This window comes from Podarcis tiliguerta, assembly GCF_965153285.1.
Source record: "Podarcis tiliguerta genome assembly, chromosome: 11".
Lineage (NCBI taxonomy): Eukaryota > Metazoa > Chordata > Lepidosauria > Squamata > Lacertidae > Podarcis > Podarcis tiliguerta.
Genome location: NC_139544.1, coordinates 33,911,236 through 33,929,607, shown reverse-complemented (window position 1 = coordinate 33,929,607; position 18,372 = coordinate 33,911,236). Strand labels below are relative to the sequence as shown.

At 40.0% G+C, this 18,372-nt stretch overlaps 1 protein-coding gene across 2 annotated transcripts in view; it reads right to left on the bottom strand.

Annotated features, from left to right (window-relative positions):
* TNPO1 (transportin 1) overlaps positions 1-18,372 on the bottom strand; it is a 31,913-nt gene that overhangs the window by 12,843 nt on the left and 698 nt on the right. For both annotated transcript variants that reach the window (XR_014503051.1, XM_083403855.1), the window contains exons 3-14: positions 14,646-14,721; positions 12,581-12,730; positions 10,080-10,186; positions 9,131-9,264; positions 8,156-8,237; positions 6,984-7,106; positions 4,883-5,001; positions 4,389-4,449; positions 3,688-3,856; positions 2,772-2,924; positions 2,169-2,394; positions 1,163-1,334 (exon numbers count right to left, since the gene is read on the bottom strand). Coding sequence is in view for 1 of the 2 variants with exons in the window: in XM_083403855.1 (XP_083259981.1) it covers positions 1,163-1,334; positions 2,169-2,394; positions 2,772-2,924; positions 3,688-3,856; positions 4,389-4,449; positions 4,883-5,001; positions 6,984-7,106; positions 8,156-8,237; positions 9,131-9,264; positions 10,080-10,186; positions 12,581-12,730; positions 14,646-14,721 (1,572 nt within the window). In the remaining variant the exon portion in view is untranslated. The remainder of the gene's footprint in view (positions 1-1,162; positions 1,335-2,168; positions 2,395-2,771; positions 2,925-3,687; positions 3,857-4,388; positions 4,450-4,882; positions 5,002-6,983; positions 7,107-8,155; positions 8,238-9,130; positions 9,265-10,079; positions 10,187-12,580; positions 12,731-14,645; positions 14,722-18,372) is intronic.

Genomic DNA, 18,372 nt, shown 5'->3' with positions numbered 1-18,372 from the left:
GACAATGAAATAAAATGACACATTTAAGTAAGCCATTGTAAATTCCATTAAATCCAACATTGTTTCCACTTCAAACATCTAACACCATTTTTCAAAAAATCCAGTACAGTGGTGCTCCGCAAGACGAATGCCTCGGAAGACGAAAAACTCCCAAGACGAAAGAGTTTTTCGTTTTCTGAGCTGCTTCGCACGACGGATTTCCCTATGGGCTTGCTTCGCAAGACGAAACATCTTGCGCCTTTTTTTTAAAACCGCCAATGCATTCCTATGGGAAACCGTCAATACACAGTGGTGCTTTGCAAGACGAAAAAACTCGCAGAATGAAAAAACTTGCAGAACGAATTAATTTCGTCTTGCGGGGCACCACTGTATTATCATAATTATGGAGGAATAATCTCCAAAAGTTTACCTTACCATCTGACAATCACAAACTCCCAAAAAGGAGTGTCATACTTGGTCTGGAGACTCCCAGATTCAAATCTCACTCCATACTGGGTAATCACTAGCTCTCAGTCTGACCTACATGACAGGAATGTTGCAAGGAGAAAGTGCACAAGTTCCAGCTTGTCAATATCTTCCATAATTTGTTGTGCCCAGAACTGGACACAGGACTCCAGGTATTGCCTGAGCAAGGCAAAATAGAATGGTACTATTGCTTCCCTTGTTCTGGACACTAAGCTTGGTGCAGCCTATAATAGAATTAGCCTTTTTTGCTGCGCTGCTGCATTACATGGTTGACTCCTGTTAGCTTGTGGTCTCCTACGACCCCCAGATCCTTTTCACCTGGCAATCCAGGTGTCCCCCATCTTATATTAGTGAAGCTGGTTCTTCCCACCAAAGTGTGGAACCTTACATTTGTTCCTACTGAAATTCATTTTGTTAGTTTTAGCACAGTTCTCCAATTTGATGAAGACAGCACCACAGATTTCATAATATTTCATAACAAACAGAAAGGAAGCAATATTCAGGCCAGTGAAAGATATGTTGAAATTTTGTTAAAGGATGATGGGGCAAATTGCTTGGTACTTAAACAATGGAGTGTGTTGAAATATTCCCGCTTGCAACACACCAAAGTAAGGAAATAAACCTATAGAATGTAGGACTAATTAAGAGGTGAACAAAATTATCAGTTTAATCTGAATTAAAGGATAACAATACTTACTGGTTTGTTTAGATGATGGCCTACAGAATCTGCTAAAGTTCCTATGGCATCGTAAAGAATGAGCAGATTCTTATGCTGGTATTTACTAAATGCGAAGACCAGAGTATCAAGTATATAAGCGAGATAAGGAACAAGTTCTGTACAAGCCTCCTCTTCTAGAGTAGCAAAGGCACTAAGAAGCAAAACAAAAATTTAGTATGCAGAATTAGAGAATGCACTCCTCTCTTTGAGACAAACTTTCACTGCTTTCTTAAAAAGGCCACACGGGGGAGGGGGGGAACCATTCTGGAAGATGCACTGGAAGTTGGCTTTGCATTTATTTTCACAGGTCATAACACCTCTGAAGATGGAGAAACCCTACTTTAAACTGAAGTAAAGACTTTGCTCATCACCCAAGTATCTGATTAAAGTACTTGGCCAAGGTAGGCATATTTTGTCTGGTTTCACATTAAATTGTATTTAAGTGAAATACTGTTCTATTGTATTTCAAAATTGTTTCTTGCTTTGGGATTGTGTGAACAATGAAGAGAGAGTAGTAAATTATTTTAATAAATAAAACAAAGCCATAAACCTGAAGGGTTTTCAAAAGTCCCCAAGTTTCCAAGTAAAAGCTAGGCTGCGGCTCCAAAAGTACGGAAATCCAAAAGTGCTAGTGGGTGTGATGGGTTACTTGAATGTGTATCTGGATTAAATTCTTAAAATAATACCTAGAACAGAAATTGCTGACTTGACAATACACAGCATTCATGTTCTGTGCAAAGTGAGAATCAGTGACAAATGTTATCATTCCCACAAAAAATAAAAATAAAAAAGCAGCTACAAAGAACAAGGGCATTTAGAACAGAAGAGAAACTCCTAAGACAACTTCAAAAATAAGATGTTTGTCTAGACTAATGAAAAGCTGTTCAAGACCAAACAGAATATTACAGCACAATGAAAAAGGGTTTCACATCTTCACCCTCGTTCTTTGAGGACCACTGGCAATACTTTTATGACTCTGACCTACCTGCAGGCAGCTTCTTGTACTCTCTTGTTGCTATCCAGGATGCGCTTTAGCAACTCAGTCATTAATGGCTTCAAGTACGTGTCTGGGGGTTGACTGACTACCCAGTGTGCATAGCGGCTAAGAGTCCAGCAAGTAATGGAGCGCACAAGAGCCTTTTTATCAGAGAGGCACTGAATAAGGTGAGGGATTAGCTCGGGAAGATATGGAATCATACCCTGCATACAACCTGTAAAAATAGGTTACAAATTAGATATGCCTAGCAGAATCCGCCCTCCATACACACACAAAGGAGTGAAGCCAGCATGAAAAAACAATCCATAATATTAACAAACTTCCAGGAGGCAACGTATTTTAGCAAAAACAAGTGGTGGCTGTTGCCCACTGGGGATGGTGGAGAGAACAACAAGGAAAGAAAACAACAGGGCAGAGGCAACTAACAACAGGTGGCATTTGGGGCAGGAAGAGACAGAGATCACAACAAGCAGACAGCCTGCTTGAGGGGGGAGAGGAGGAGGAGGAGGAGGAGGAGGAGGAGAAAAAGCATAGCTAGGGGCTGGCACGGAATATAGGATGCTAAGCCTGTCCTTGAAAGTACTGACTAACCTTCAGCAATTGCTCCTAGTACTAGGATGCCTGATTCTTTCACAACCCACTCTGGATGAAAAAGCAGTTCTTTTAGAAGGGGCAAAATGTGTGGCAGCAATTCATCGCGGAATACATTGGCAAGGACATCAAGGGCAGCAGCTGAACACTTCCCTAAAACAGATACACAAACACACATTTAATACACCTGAGACACATTTTAGTCATAAAATTTCAACTCAATGCTACATTCGTATTAATTGTAGGCCGCAAAAGCTTTATAGAATAATCAAAACAAAATCATTCCATGCATATCATCAGAAGGCTTAACTGCTCAATTAGTTTTCATTACAGCATTCATAAAGGCAATTCACAAGATGTGCAACATGTTTTGAATGCTTTTATTGAATCACATCTGAGTAACACTCAAGACATGTATTAGGTAACAACTTTTTGAAAAGCTTGAAAAGTTTTATTTGCTCAACTGTGAGCATGATTTCCTAAAAAGGCCCTCAAACCCCCATTAATTTCAATAGGGTTTGTACTTCATAAATGTTTTTCACCCCTTTTATCGAAAAGCTGCAACAGTTGCAAAAACCCAGAAGAAATATTCTACTTGTGCTCAGTGATTGATAAATTGCAAGTACAGAACATAATCCAGAGGATTTTTAAAAAACCAAGTTAAGGGAATTTTTACAAAGTTGGCATTATAATTTCAGAACAATTGCTGAATAGGTGAACAATTGCTGAACAATAAAATAAGGACAGTTGGTAGACTTTTAATCACAGGGTTGTGGGTTTGAGTCTCACATTGAGCAAAAGACTCCTGCGCTGCAGGGAGTTGGACTCGATGACTCGCAGAGTCCATTTCAAATCTACAATTCTATGAATTCACCACATAAATATTTTGACTGCACAGTATTTTATATGGCCTTACTTAAATTCCAGTCAGAAATAGTATCATCGTCATCCAGCTCATCCTCTTCCTCTTCTTCCTCTTCAATGCCATCTTCCTCATGCTGCTGTGCTACCGTCCGTGAACGGTGAAAGCGGGGCCTTATGTCTTGCTCACTATCTGGGATAGCTTCATCTTCTTCTACATCTCCCTGTAATCAGAAACCAAAATGGCAAAGAGCCTATACATGCTGAAGTAACGTCAGTGTATTCGTTTTTGTACTATCAGTGCAGAGCTGAGACTTCCAACATTATGTTACATACCCTAAACCTCTGGGCACTGGGGTAGAGTAAAAGTGTGATTTAAATCTATTCGCAAGAGGAAGGTGGACTTCTGAGTTTACAACATATAAGGGCAAACTGGCGTATTTCCAAAAACTGATCTTACTCTGGAAAACACAGCTTCCCTTAAATTTTAGCTTCATAGCCACCCTGCACCCAATCCCATTGTTTAATTCAGTGCACTGAGTCTTCCCTTCATAGCCCGTGAACCAACAAGTGGGAAGGCTGCAAAAACCAGCAATGTTGCAACAAAGCGGTCAGAGTCCACATATAACTGAGAGTTGTTTGATGTTGCGTATGTTGCTGCGTATATTGCGCATGTTAAAGGCAAACATTGTAAGAGTATCTAATATAAGGGACAGTGGCATATCTTCAACAAATGAGGGGGGAAATAATGCTTACCTTCAGGAGAATTATATCTATCTCTGAGTATTTCATGCCATTTACTAACACAGGTATCAACCTAAAGAGAAAGGACATTTCTTGAATATCAGCTGGTTTGCAGCTATACAATTTTCTTTGCCTCCAATAAAACATGGAGGTGTCCAGGAAGCATTCATTGAGGTATCTGTGGTTTCTGAGCCTCTAGCACTTGCACTTACAGGGACACCCCCTTTAACCCCACTTGAAAGCATAAGATTTCAGCAGCCTTGCATACATCCCCAGTATTAAAAAGGTGTGCCCGTTATCTTCCTTGCACACACTGAAACAGCACCAAGGTATACCAATAATCACTCTCAACTATGCTACCATCAATGCAAAAGAATGTATACACTTTATACGTGGATTCTTGCCTCTGTTCCCAAAATCCATTTTTTAAAAAAGGCATCGAAAGCATGATGCAAATAAATTCTGAATCCATAAAATTATGGAGGGTGGGCGTAGGATCAACTTACTTGGTAAGATGCCGACATAGAACATCTTTACAAATTGGCTGTTCAGCCAAAGTCAGCCAAAACTCACAAGCCTCCAAAGCCACATTTTCATCTTGGTCCTGAGTCCTTTGTAGCATATACTACACACAATGCCAAGGAAATAAAATGACACAGGTGTCAGTTTCTTTGTAAATGTGATCTAATTAAGAAGAGTTTAACATAGCAATCCACAACAATGGGGTTGCTTACAAAAGTTTTTTTTTTTTTTTTAACTGAAAGTACCAGCTAAGCATGAACATCACAGTTAATTCATTTCTTTCCCATTGCACTGACTGGCCCTTTATGATAATATTTTTGTGCTCACGCTCAGATTTCACAAACAGCTAAAAGCATGTTGGTAGTGTGAGTGTGAGAATGACAGAGAGTGTGTTCCTAGATTATTCCACTTCTCCTAGATTTGCATGTTTCCTGCATTATCATTTAAACCAGTAAACACTGAAGATGTAGATTAGTGTTAATTTGAAAATATGTAGTACCACAGGATTGTTTTACAAACTGTTCTGCTTGGCAGCTACCTAGTACTGACATTTCCAAGTCTGAGAAAGTGCATTCTTTACTTGGGACTGGTCACATGTATGAGAAAGACATAAGGAAACCCTTAAGGGGCATTAAAATCTTATGAATAACTAAATAATTTTCTCCATGCCACTCCCAGTGTCCAAAAAAGGTATTCCCATGATTTTAGGAATGTTTGCTAATCACTGCAAACTGTATCAATATACAGAGCAGTTCATAATGAGATTTCTCCATGTGATCCTATACCATAGCTGTCAACTTTTTCCTTTTTTTAAGGGAAATTCCCTTATTCCGAATAGGATTCCTCGCAATAAAAGGGAAAGCTATGTCCTATACACTGCAAAAATCACACTGAGAAAATATGCAGACATTTGCATGTGAGAACCAGCACTTGCTCTAATGCCCTGCTAAGGATATGGATGGAAGATTAAGGGTGGCTAACTCATGGCCCTCTAGATGTTGCTAGATTCCAGCTTTCATCAACTCCAGCTGATGTCCAATGTCCAACAGTCAGAGATGATGCTGGGGCAGGCAAGGGAGTTTTGTAAAACCTTGCAGATCACAATTGAGCCATTCTGAATCAGGAAATCACAAAATGCGTTTAGGTATCCACACTTCACACAGAATTATGGCAAATGGTGAAACAGCTCACAAATATAAAACAGAACATTTAGAACAATCCTCAACAGTGTTTTTGATTTGCAATGGGCAGCCAATACATATTTAATCCAGTGCAAAACCCCTTAAGGCTAGATTACTGCAATGCACTATACAAAGGGCTGCCTCTGAAGACGGTTCAGAAATGTCAGCTAGTGCAGAATTCAGCGGCCACGTTGCTCACCAGAGCAAGACCGTTTGAGCATATTACACCGATCCTGGTCCGACTGCACAGCTACCAATTAGTTTCCAGGCCCGATTCAAACTGCTGGCTTGACCTATAAAGCCTTAAATGGCTCAGGACTGCAATACATCAAGGACCGCCACTTTCCATATGAACCTAACCTGACCCAGATATCATCTTCTGAGGCCCTCCTTCGTGTGCCTCCTCAAGAGGTCTGGAGGGTGGCAACAGGAGAACGGGCCTTCTCTGCAGTGGCTCCCTGACTGTGGGATGCTCTCCCCAGGGAAGTTTGCCTGGCGGTTTCATCATACACCTTTAGGCACCAGGCAAAAGCGTTCCTTTTTAACCAGGCCTTTGGTTGATTTGATTGACATCCTATGCCCTTTTAAAATGTGGGGGTGTTTTTTTGGGGGGTTATTGGTTTGTTTTTATTTTATGTATTTTGTGGTTTCATATTTTAATTTTTTTCTGTGAACTGCCCTGATACCTCTGGGTGTAGGGTGGTATACAAATTAAATAAAAAAATAACCCCACATATGCAGAAAAATCACTCAGCAAATTTTAGTATGGCTTTCCTTTTACATTTGACACACACATGTATGTCTGAACATATGTGAATCTTACCTACTTCTCCCTCTCCTTCTACACACATAAAAACTGCTATTGTGTATTCATTTGTGTTTAATCAAAATTCAAAAAAGTTACCTCAACAATACTAATCATGTGAGGAAGTAAGCGGTCCATTCGAACTTCCAGTAGCATCACTAGAGCCCGACACACATTTTTACGTACTTCAGGCTCCTCATCGCCCGCCAACGCAAACAGATTCTGTTGAAGGGGGAAAGGTATTGTGAATAGGAGCAAACTAAATGGTTTAGAGCACCTATGAGGTTTAAAATATGTTGATTCATTTTTAGTAATCCCCTTATTTGGAAGGAAAGAAGTGGACCTAAATATTACTTTTTTAGAATTATTATTTTGCCTTACTATCAGATTTACTTCAGAGCTCCAGCAGTTTTTTTTACTGTGTTATAAAGATAAAAAGATTAACTTCATTGGGGGAAAAGCATCTGTCAACTAAATTTTTTTACTGGATTAGCTCATATTGGGGACTGGGGTCTGTTGTGTTTTCTCAAGCCAAAAGCTATTAGGTGAAATCCAATGTTGCATGAACACACTTCTGCTTGCATAACACCTCCCATCCCTCCCTCAACCCTCCAGCACTGATTTAGGGGAGGGGGCAAGCAGGGAGAGGAGACAGAAGGAAAGTTCTGTTATGCACACAGAAGTCAATTCCACAGACACCCATTGATTGCATCCATTGCATAGCCATGAAATTTCTGCTTCTAAAAGTCTTTTGGCTGGGTGGGGGGGGGGACACTTATGAAACAATTGTTATAGTGGGAATTCTACCAGCTTTGATATCTGCAGGGACCATTTTTAAGTTTCCATTGAATTACTACTGTAGCTCTTCACAAGGAAGGATCTAGAGTTTGTGGCTACCCCAAAATTGTAGCCACCAGCCCTCCTCCTCACCAGGTAAGCCCAACTGGCCTTTCCCAAGTGAAGGGAATGTGGGAAACATACCAGGTTGCAGGCAGCTACCCAACAGTGTGGCCTGCCAGGCCAAAATGGTCCCCTACCCCTGCTGTATATAATAATACAGAACTTGAAAGCAGCTATTGTTCAAAGTTCTAAGCCCTGCAATGGTTTCACACACTAATAAACTTTACGACTTCACACATTTCATTCTTACCCTGCTTTCATGGTGTGGGAGACCTGCATGTTTGTGTTCAATTTCCATAGTTTAATTAAAATTTTATCAACAATTTTAAAGGATCAAACTCAGAAAAGATAAGAAACTGTGTGTCACCTACCTCAATAAATCCATCAATGTGCAACATAAGGGCCTGAGTCCTACTGATGATAAACTGATTGACGCATGCAACTGCATGGGACCTACAAAATGTAATTTTTTTCTTTTAAAAATCAAATCAAAAAGTACATTCACCACTTCTAAGACTCAAAACAGATTTGAAACTGATGTGTGAAAGAAACAACCAGCTTTTTAAAATAGTACAATGGCTACAGCATGTGTGTATAGCAACTATTAGCAACCAGAAAAGACTCAGGAACAGTAAAAACATTCTACACCAGTTATAACCAAGTGTAATCTCCAAAGCATGCCCAAATTTTAAGTGAGCCCAAGGATTTACAAGTTACAAAACATGAAGACTGCAGCTGGGATCCAAAGAGGTCTGCATGCAAGTCAAGACATTTATTTTGGGACTGCCGCTCCAAAGTCAAGGCTCTTTCCAAATGTCATACACACATTAAGATTCAAGTGTGGTTAATTGAGTAGTTTGGGAACACTAAGATGAGGGCGGGGGAGAGAGAGAGTTTACATCCAGGAGACAACTGGAAGTGTTTCTGTTAGTATTCAGTAAAAATACACCTACGTTGCCTTAATGACAAAAGTTTATTGACTGGCTTCCCACTTGTACTTGGTAATCACTTGCGTCACAGCAACTGCCTTGGGCAAAAAGAACTGATGCTTCTGGTTTACAATAGTTTCCCTTCCTAGAGGCCAGGTAAATAGCTGTTTACAATGGTGCTAAGCTCCAGTGAAGCTCATGCTTTCATGAAACGATGCTGAGGAACTTCAGCAAAGGCAAAGCATTTGTTCAAGAAACTGGAAGAGTATCAGTCAGACTAGATAAACAATTTGTTTTTGGCCTGAAATGGCATTCAAGTTAGCCATGTTTAAAATACCTTCCCATAAAATCTTGCTAACTGAAGTATTTGAAAAATGTGTGTGTGTGTGTATACAAACATGCATGGTCATCTCTTACCTTATCTTTGGACTGCTATGTTTGAAGAACTGTAAAAACTTAGGGATCATGATATTGAGAGGGCGATCTAATGCATCGCTATCTAAGATTTCAGCCGAATCTTCACAAATCTTCTGAAGAGCTCCAAATGCACCCTGCCAAATAAACACACGTTTTGGTGATTGTTTGAAAACTCTATATGGACACATTATTTTAGAAATCCTTACTCCCTTATCTCAGTACACACCTATTTAAAAAATAACAACTGGTAGCAATTTCTAGATTAAAAATGCAAGCAAAATAAAATCCTGCTGGAACCAATCAGTTACACCTGGCTGGGATCCTGTAACCATTTGCTGTGAAAGCAAAAGATAGATTGACTCCAGGGATGAAGTGGGAAGGTTTCCCCACGTTAGCCTCCGAAGTGGAAAGCACCCAGCATCTAGGCATCAAAAAGCAGAGGAAGTTTTGGCACCCAAGCATCCTGCCTAAAGTCTTCCCAGATCTCCTAGACCTAGAACAACATAGGTTAATAAGCAAGACTGAATAAATGCAAAAATCTGCATGAACAAGTCTTGCTTAGCATGTTCTCTCAGAAGTCTCCAATACTAAACAGGAATTCTTTTTTTGTAGGATTACATTGACATGCGAAAGAACATTTGCACACTTGAGTAGCTGGCAGCAAAAAAAATGGACCTTATTGAGTGTCTGTTATACAACAATTACCCCAATATTTCAATCAACTTTCACTGAGAATTATGCTATTTTCTTACGGGCAACAGATCAACACTAATGTGCTTGGGTGAGCAGGATGATTTAAATCGCTTTTTGGAAGATTAAAGGTAAAAATAGATTCCTACACTGCTCAGTAGTAATTATGGCTAGATTACAATGCAGTTTAAATGCAATTTTAAATTTGGTTATCTTCTACCAAATGCAAATGTAGTACTAGATGGAAAATAAGTCATACCTCACAGGTATTGTAGTCTTCAGAATCCAGTAGGCTACAAAGCTTTGGTAAGAGATCCGGCCAATTCTGCAATTCTCCTTTTGAGGCAATGGTTGTAATCAGGATACCTTGGATTTGTTGGAAAAAGAATAAAGTTAGCCATTTAGTATTCTGATGTAAGCATACAAGTGTTAGCAAATAAATTATATCAGAAACAGGAGCAGCCTTCCTCTTTAGAATATTAAACAGAAAGATGGCTTGATCTTTCGGTCTGTGAACAGAATTAATTTGATAAGTAAAGAATTTCTCTGCTCTCAAATCCATCGTTTTTCTAAAGCTACAGAAATATTAAGTGATGAAATCAACATTCCAAGCAACACTGTTTAACACTAGGCAGATAGATGGCCACTGCTGGCCATTACTACAGGGGTTGAGGGAATCTAGAAAGGCAGTGGTATAGCTGCATATGCAGCTTTTCAACTGCGTATTTACAGGGCAGTAAGGCTTCTACAACTCTAGCTGCAAGCAGCCATTTATGGCAGCATTGGGAACGCCTGGGGACCACACTTGTTCACCTAAAGTAAACATGTGAGTACCAAGTTATACTAGTGTAGAAAGATCAACAATTTTGCTCTACAAAACTAACACCAATCTTAACACTGACCACACTCAAAATGATTGCTGGATTTGCCTTATAACAAACCATTTATTAGGTTCAGATTATGGAACTACTATCCCCCTTAGGCAGAGTTGCTAAGTCATTCCTCTTTGGAACAATTACCAGTCAGCTCTGAAAGCTCTCCGAAATACCTTCAAAGCACAGAAACAAGCCAATCATTTCAGACTGAAGACATTTAGCTACACCATAACGCTATAAAAATTTTCACATTCTAATGAGTGGCAGAGGGAAATAAGAGAACTATCAGTAAATAACCAGTACAAGCAAAACAGATTACACTAAACTTTTCTAGCGGTAAAGACTTTAAAACAACAACTTCCAATGTTGTGGCTCAAACCTAATGTTGAAACCCTGTGCACATTTATAAGGGAGCAGGGAACTTCTGATTAAAATCCTTGTGATCCAGCTCCAAGATATTCAATGTATTGAATGGCTACATCACAAGTAATGGTCAAGAGGATAGACCTACTAATATAAATGTATGTAGTTTATAGAATCAGCTAAGAAAACCCTTCCACTTGCAAAATGTGGCTGTGCCAAAGGAAAGGTGCTCCTCTCCTACTTCACAGAAGAAAATATGACCTGTATTTGCATTCTGTAAGTAAAAATCCCACCTTGATAATCATACTCTACACATTTTCCTTAAAATGTTACATTTCAAAAGCATGGAAATTGTTATTTATCAACATGGATTGGAGGTGTGGAGGAGACTGAACTGTGGAGAATTTAGCTGCGTCCAGCAAAAAGCCATTTAAATGTTTCAGAAGTTAGCCAACCATATATTCACAGAATGTAATCGATTTTAAAGTAATTGCTTCCTTGAAGTGCAAGGAGAAAGCTTTAATCCATCCTCCTTTCCACATGTCAAAACAATGTCACCATACTCCACACTCCAATGACTATCTTCTGGGTAGCAGTGAGTTTGTGTGTTTCCAGAAATGGGGAATCAGCCACTGTTTCTCCTCTTCCCAATAGGCCTTTGTGCAACCTGATAACTGCACAGCACCTAAGAGTTTCATTTGGATCTCTGCTACCTCCTCCCACATTCTGTCTGAAGAGTCTTACCAGATGTGGACCCCTTCCACCTGCTAATCTGATGAGGAGTTCTTCAGAAACTTGCCCACCATTTTGTGATTATTTTGGTTAGCCCAAGAGAAGGTATTGCCCTAATTTTTTTTTATGAGCCAACACAGCTACCTTTACTTTGTGTGTGACTTTTCATTGCAAAGACTTGTAGACAGCAACTACTTTCTTCTACCCTGAACTAACATATAACACACTGCTGATTGTCACTACAACCAAAATGTATATATAGTAAAGTCTTATTTATTTAACTTGTATACTGCCCTTCATCCGAAGATCTCAGGGCAGTTCACAGTCAGCTGAAGTTTAAAACCCATTTTACTTTTAGTCACAAAGATGAAACATTACTTTAACACACAACTTGACCAGAAGCATAGTAAATGGTCAAAACAAAAACATCTAAAGAAAGAAAATGTTGTTTTCTGTGAAGATAAGAACAAAGGACTTGGAAACCAATGATATATTAAACTGATTTATGTCAAAATGTTTCACTACGGGTAATATAGACCACAATATTCCAATATTACCGTAATTAAAATATTGAAGTACAGTACACTATCCTATCCAATCAGACTGGATTGGTACACTAGCATATTTGGACCTCTCAATTATTAAACAAACAAACAAACACACACACAAACACATTTTAAGAAACCCTCTAAAACAGCTCTCCCAGAAGCTTTCAAGTCATTTAGCATAGCATGCAAACAGTTGCCACCAAGAACTGGCCTACAAATACTTTTAAATACCTGCAACTCACCTACAGTGGCTCTGATTAACGGGGAGGAGTCTCCAATATTGTTTAAGCACTCGCTTTTAATGAAATCAGTTACTCCATTCGGAAAATTGTGAAAGTGAGCTTTCACATTATTCTTCAAGATGAGACCACTCAACGACCGTGTAGGTTCATCTAAAACGAAGAGTTTTAAAGTGGAATTTAAATATTTTAGTAAAATAACACATACTCTACAGAAGCTTTAAACACTGCTAATATTTCATATGGCAAAACTTTATCAGGGACACATTAAAATTAGCTGTTAAAAAACCCCAAGAACTTGATTGTACAGTATAAGGGAAGCACTCCTTTACCTAGAAACAGGACACACCAGCCATCTTGTAGCAGGGCTCACAATATCAAGTATAAAATTTAAATTGTTTTATACTTCATGGCTGTCACTAAGGAATAAGGCCTATGGTACTAGAGTAATATCTTGAGAACAACACCTCACTTTGTCCAGAGTTTATTTATCCTGTGCTTTGTAGTGGGAAGCCATCTGTCCAGAATACTGTACATGGGGACCTTCCCACGGCCTGCATCAAAATTTAAGGAAAAAGAAATCCTAAAAAGTCTTGTCGTGTGAATAAGTCTCTTTCTTAACTACTGTATGGCAATGCCATATTTTCACCTCCAATAAATAAAAAAAAGTACAAGGCAGATGAGGGTTTTTTATACACTAAAACCCATCTGAAAAGAAAAGAAAATTTTTGCTTAAAAATAAGTTTCACATTAAGGTACAATCAAGGAATAGAAACTATAATACAATTTAGACCCTATTTTTTTTACTAAAAAGCTTTCATTTTTATCTTTTAGTCAAATGCTCAAACAAATGCCAAAGAAGAATCTGTATTAACCACATTTTGGAAAGTTTTGACATAGGATGTCTTAATTGCTTCTTTGTCCCCTCCTGGATGAATTGGATAAATACCGACATTCTAAGAATGAACCCTGTTGCTTATTTAGTTAAACAGAATTTCAAGTGTGTTAAAAATATAGACTTCTGTTGGAAAACATTCCATGATTTGAACACCCAGACTAAGCCTGCATACACTTACCTGAGAATAAATTTAATAGAACTTAACGTGTCTTTAGTTCTAAGCAGGCCATGAATAGGATTCCACTGCAACAGGAAATAAAATAGCCAAGCACAAAACCCAAACTAGAGGTACACTTCCTGCATAAAGACCAAATCCTACCGTCACAAAAACCAGTGCTTTTTTTATTATCCAAATGCCACATTTAGTAAGAATCCGGAGCTTGAATAATTTAGCATGAAATACATGGTTATGGATCCAAACACTGGCCTTTAGAAGGCTCTAACAGGGAGCCTTGCATCAAAATCAGGATCAGAAAAGAATGCTTTATTTTTTAAAGATGGGTGCATTGTTACAGAGCCAATGTTAATGTATAGGGAGCTAGATTACTAAAGGGGGCATAAAATATCTAAACAATTGGCAGAACTGACTTGCACACAGGAATAACAGTAGCTCAAAATAAATGAAGACTAGCAAAAGTGCATAATTTTGGGCACTCCCGTAAGCAAAGCTTCTCTGCTTCTCCCCTCCACAGTTAAAATATCTGTACTATTTAACATCACCATCATTTTATAAATGTTGGGGGGGGGGGGAACCCTTGCCCTTGAACAACTTTTGCTTTTCTGTAAGATATTGTAGCCATGTTAACACCATGACTAGTTTCATTGACATGAAAACATCTGGGTTTTTTAGTAAGAATCTTGGAAAGCTCCACCAATACCTGTTACTCACAACCCTAACTTAAACAGATGTGCTTGAAAGCAAATTCCATTTATTTCAAAACAACTGATCTTGGGACCACAGCATAAGGAACATTTGATTATAATCAAGTCTACAGACTATATTTATGTATGCACTGAATTCCTACAGTGCCTTTCATCACACACAGCAAACACAGGATGATTGTAATCTACAAAATTGCAAGTAAAAAGCCCCCAAACATGAAAAGTGCCTGCGTATTTTTTCTAGTTTTGTGAGTGCTTATTAAAAATGGTATAGAGCTAGTGACTCACCTTCAGATTTTAGCTTCGTAAGAACAAATATCAGGTAGTTGTTGAAGTCTGGATACTGATTGAGCTGTTCCAGTTTCTACAGTAGAGCATTCTGTTAAAGACCATTTCTTGTGCATTGTTTGCAAGTTCTCAATACATTTAAACATGCAGCTGAAACTGTTTTGGTTTGGTTGGTTGTTTTTTAAAAGATCAAAGCTGGAAGTAAAAAGTTTCTAACTACAATACTGACAAAGTGTGATCAGGACAGCAAACACAGCAAGGTACTTCAGTACAAATCTGGAGGTCTTGTTATTTGCCATTTAACTGGCTGTCAATAACAAGGAACATTTGCCACCAACCACCACAATAGAAAAAACTGGAAATTTAACGCAGTACCATGTGGAAGCATGCATAGCTATGTCTCCCTTCTGCTGTTAAGAGCTTCCCATACACAGTTTCCTAGCTCTCTGTTGGATGCAAATGCAATGCAGATCATTGCTCCTCCCTGCTTAGTAGGGGTTAGCATATACAGAAACCATTCCTCCCCATCACTTGCCTTAGGCCTTGTCAAATCCAAAGCAAATGGCAGCAAATTAGTGTCTCTGCTGGGCTCAACCCATGAGACTCAAGCAATGAAACACAACTGCCATCAGCCCCAAGCCACGGCAATGGTCAGGGGTGATGTGAATTATAGTCTGTAACATCTGGTGAGTACCACATTGGCAGAAACCCAGTGCTAACTTTTGCAACTCACCTAGATTTTTGCTGTCATTTAAAGTTAAATTACTCGCAGACTGACTACTGCGAGAATCAACTAATGCATAGAGACTCATTTCAAGATTAAGTGAGCATACCTGTTTACACTATGCATGCTTATACATCCTATAGTTTAATCCCATGCACACCTATTCAAAAACAAGTCCCACGGGGTCCAATGGAACCTTCTTGAGAGTGATAGGATTGCAGCCTTAGGCTGCAATGAAAGCTACTCACACTCTCAGAGTCACGCCAGCTTTGAAAGATTTGTACCCATGTCTAGGATTGCAATCTAAATCTGAAGCAATGTGAAGAATTCAGACATTTTAGAAATAAATAAAACCTTGATAAAGTATTCTAGTAAAATGCTGTTGCTGACAGTAAAGATACAATCTTGTAAGCCCATCCATGGGAGCAGACCCCATTGAATTAAATTTAACTCCTTTGAAGGCATGTATACAATAGCATTGTAAGTATTTTAAATAAATATTCGTATGTACACATGTAGACATATGGTTGTTATAGTTCATCTTACTAACAATGTCAGAAAGATGTGCAAGCCATAGAAAACAGTGTGGTGTCGCTACAGGAGTATTTTCTGTTCTCTTCTATTGAGTTTGATTACTCCCAAGTTATTTTCCAGTGTTCTTGTCACTTTCAGAGATGTTGAAGAAAGCCAATGAATCTATTTTAGCAAAATTAGTCTGGCATTCTAGGCAATGCAATGTACCCAATTACTTTTCCCTATTACAAAACATCAACCGAGCATACTGCATGTTGATGTATCAAACTCAAGATGGTAGAAAGTGGTCAAACACATACCTATTTCAAGAATGTATGTTTTAAAAAGGTGCAGCTTCACCATCTATCAGCAGCTGTGATATCATACTTCTAACCAGAAACGAACCAACCCAGCAATCAGATTATCAGATTGGGCACAAAACAATAGGAGAAACTGTGAACTGCCCTGAGACCTGCGGGTATAGGGCAGTATGCAAATTTAATGAATAATAATAAGAGTGTACATTACTTCTGAATATGGGCTGTTAGCTAAGCCCTTCCTACACCCACTTAACTGTCAAAGAGGTAGGAGGGACATATCAAATATTCCAGCCATTGAGCAATGCTTTGAAAACAATATCTGCTTGTATCTTCCTACTATCTATATAAAAGCATATTATTTTTGGAATTTGTAATTAAGGTTCCTTACAAATAATGGTTAAGGTGCTACAAGGACTCCAGTTAAGTAGAAAATTCCTTATGTTCCCACTGCTTTGTCAATGGTTCTCAAAGTGTAAGAACTTCAGCAGAGAAGCCTAGACAGTTGTCAAGTAAGGATCAAATTTCTCACTGATCCTTTTGCAAGATGCAGGTCATGACATTCATGTCAAAAAAGTAGTAAGTTCGTCCCATTTGGTCAGCCAAAAAGCAGGCTAGTGGCACAATGGGTCAGTGCATCTGGCAGTTAACCAGAAGGCTGGTGGTTTGAGCCCACCCAGGGATGGTCATGGGCAGGATTCCTGCATTGCAAGGGGTGGACTAGATGATCCTCAAGTCCCTTCCTACTCTACAATTCTATGATTTTCTACTCATAGGGAAATCTACCACCTTAGCTACGCCCATGGACTGTTGTGACACTTTTCTGCAATTAGGTTCCAAAATAGTTCGTTATCCCTGATAATAGCCTACCCCGAGGGAGTGCAGATGGGAAAACGAAATAAGGCAATCTAGTGTGACCCAGCATAGACTCATAAAATTGGAGAGTTGTGGGTAAAAGTCACCCATCATGACCATTATTTGTAAAAAATGAGATTTTTTTTTACATTTCTCCCGTCCATTTACTACACCATGCTCAGTGATATTTCATTGTAAAGTACTCTGGAAATCTGAATTTAATGGGGATAAAACACACATTTGTAAACTGAAAATCTGAACAAACCATACCTATCAACCACCAGTTGTTCAATCATTTCATTTTAGCAGCACTGTGCCTTGTCATACATTTTATGTTTGATTAGCTGCATGCTTTTTACTTTGGTTCAGCCTTCTGAATCATACCCAGATCTCTAGTCCAAGGGAAAACAAACACTGTAACTTTGGACCCTAATGCTATAAACATACATCCGCAAGCTTTGTCTTAACCATACCAATGCACATGTAAGAACTTTAGGAGGTTTCAACCGAGAAACCTTTGATTTCATCCAGCCTTTAGCAGAAGTATGAGTGTCTCCTATACACCGACATTCAACAAGCAAGCCCCTCCATCAGCTCTCTACCGAGTCCACAACAGACAATGGGTCTTCACAATGCAACAAAAGGAAACGGGGAACTAACGGTTTGCAGCCTATTTCCCCACTTCTGAAGGTGACCCTTACCCTCTTCGTCTGCAATAGCGCCTTGCCGTCCTTTCTACCTGTTAAACGAAATGCCAACAAAGCCAAATGCCAACAAATCACACGTGCGCCGGGGTGGTCCGACACGACTCCGTGCCCCGGGGGTACAAAGGACCGCTTCCACACGTGTCTCGTCCAAAGCCAACCAGGTTATCCAGAGGAACCACCGGCGGAGGGCTGAGCTGGGGGAAGAATTCATGGCCGAAAAGGTCCTCCTGCCCAGGCCCGGAGATGAGGGGGGGGGGAGATCCCGACACCGGAGCTGCCAAGCCTTTAAAAAGCCAAACGGGGCTCGGCGCCAGGCTGGCAACAGGTGCGAGGCCGCGAAGCCTCGCGGGGCCAGAGCAGGGTCGCCGCCTCCGTTCCTGGCGGTTCAAAGCCCGCGCCACGGCCGGGCGGAGGCCGGGCCTACAACGCCCCCGGCCTCCGCCAGCCGGCGACCCCGAAGGGAAGCGGCCTCCTCCTCCTCCGCCCGGCGGAATCTCTCCCTCCTGCGCGGCTCCTCTGCCCTTCCGGCGGCGGGGGGCCCAGACCTTGGGCCCGGCCGGGCTCCCGCCGCTGGCGCCCGGCCTGGCGCTCCCTCCTTCCCTCCCGGCGCC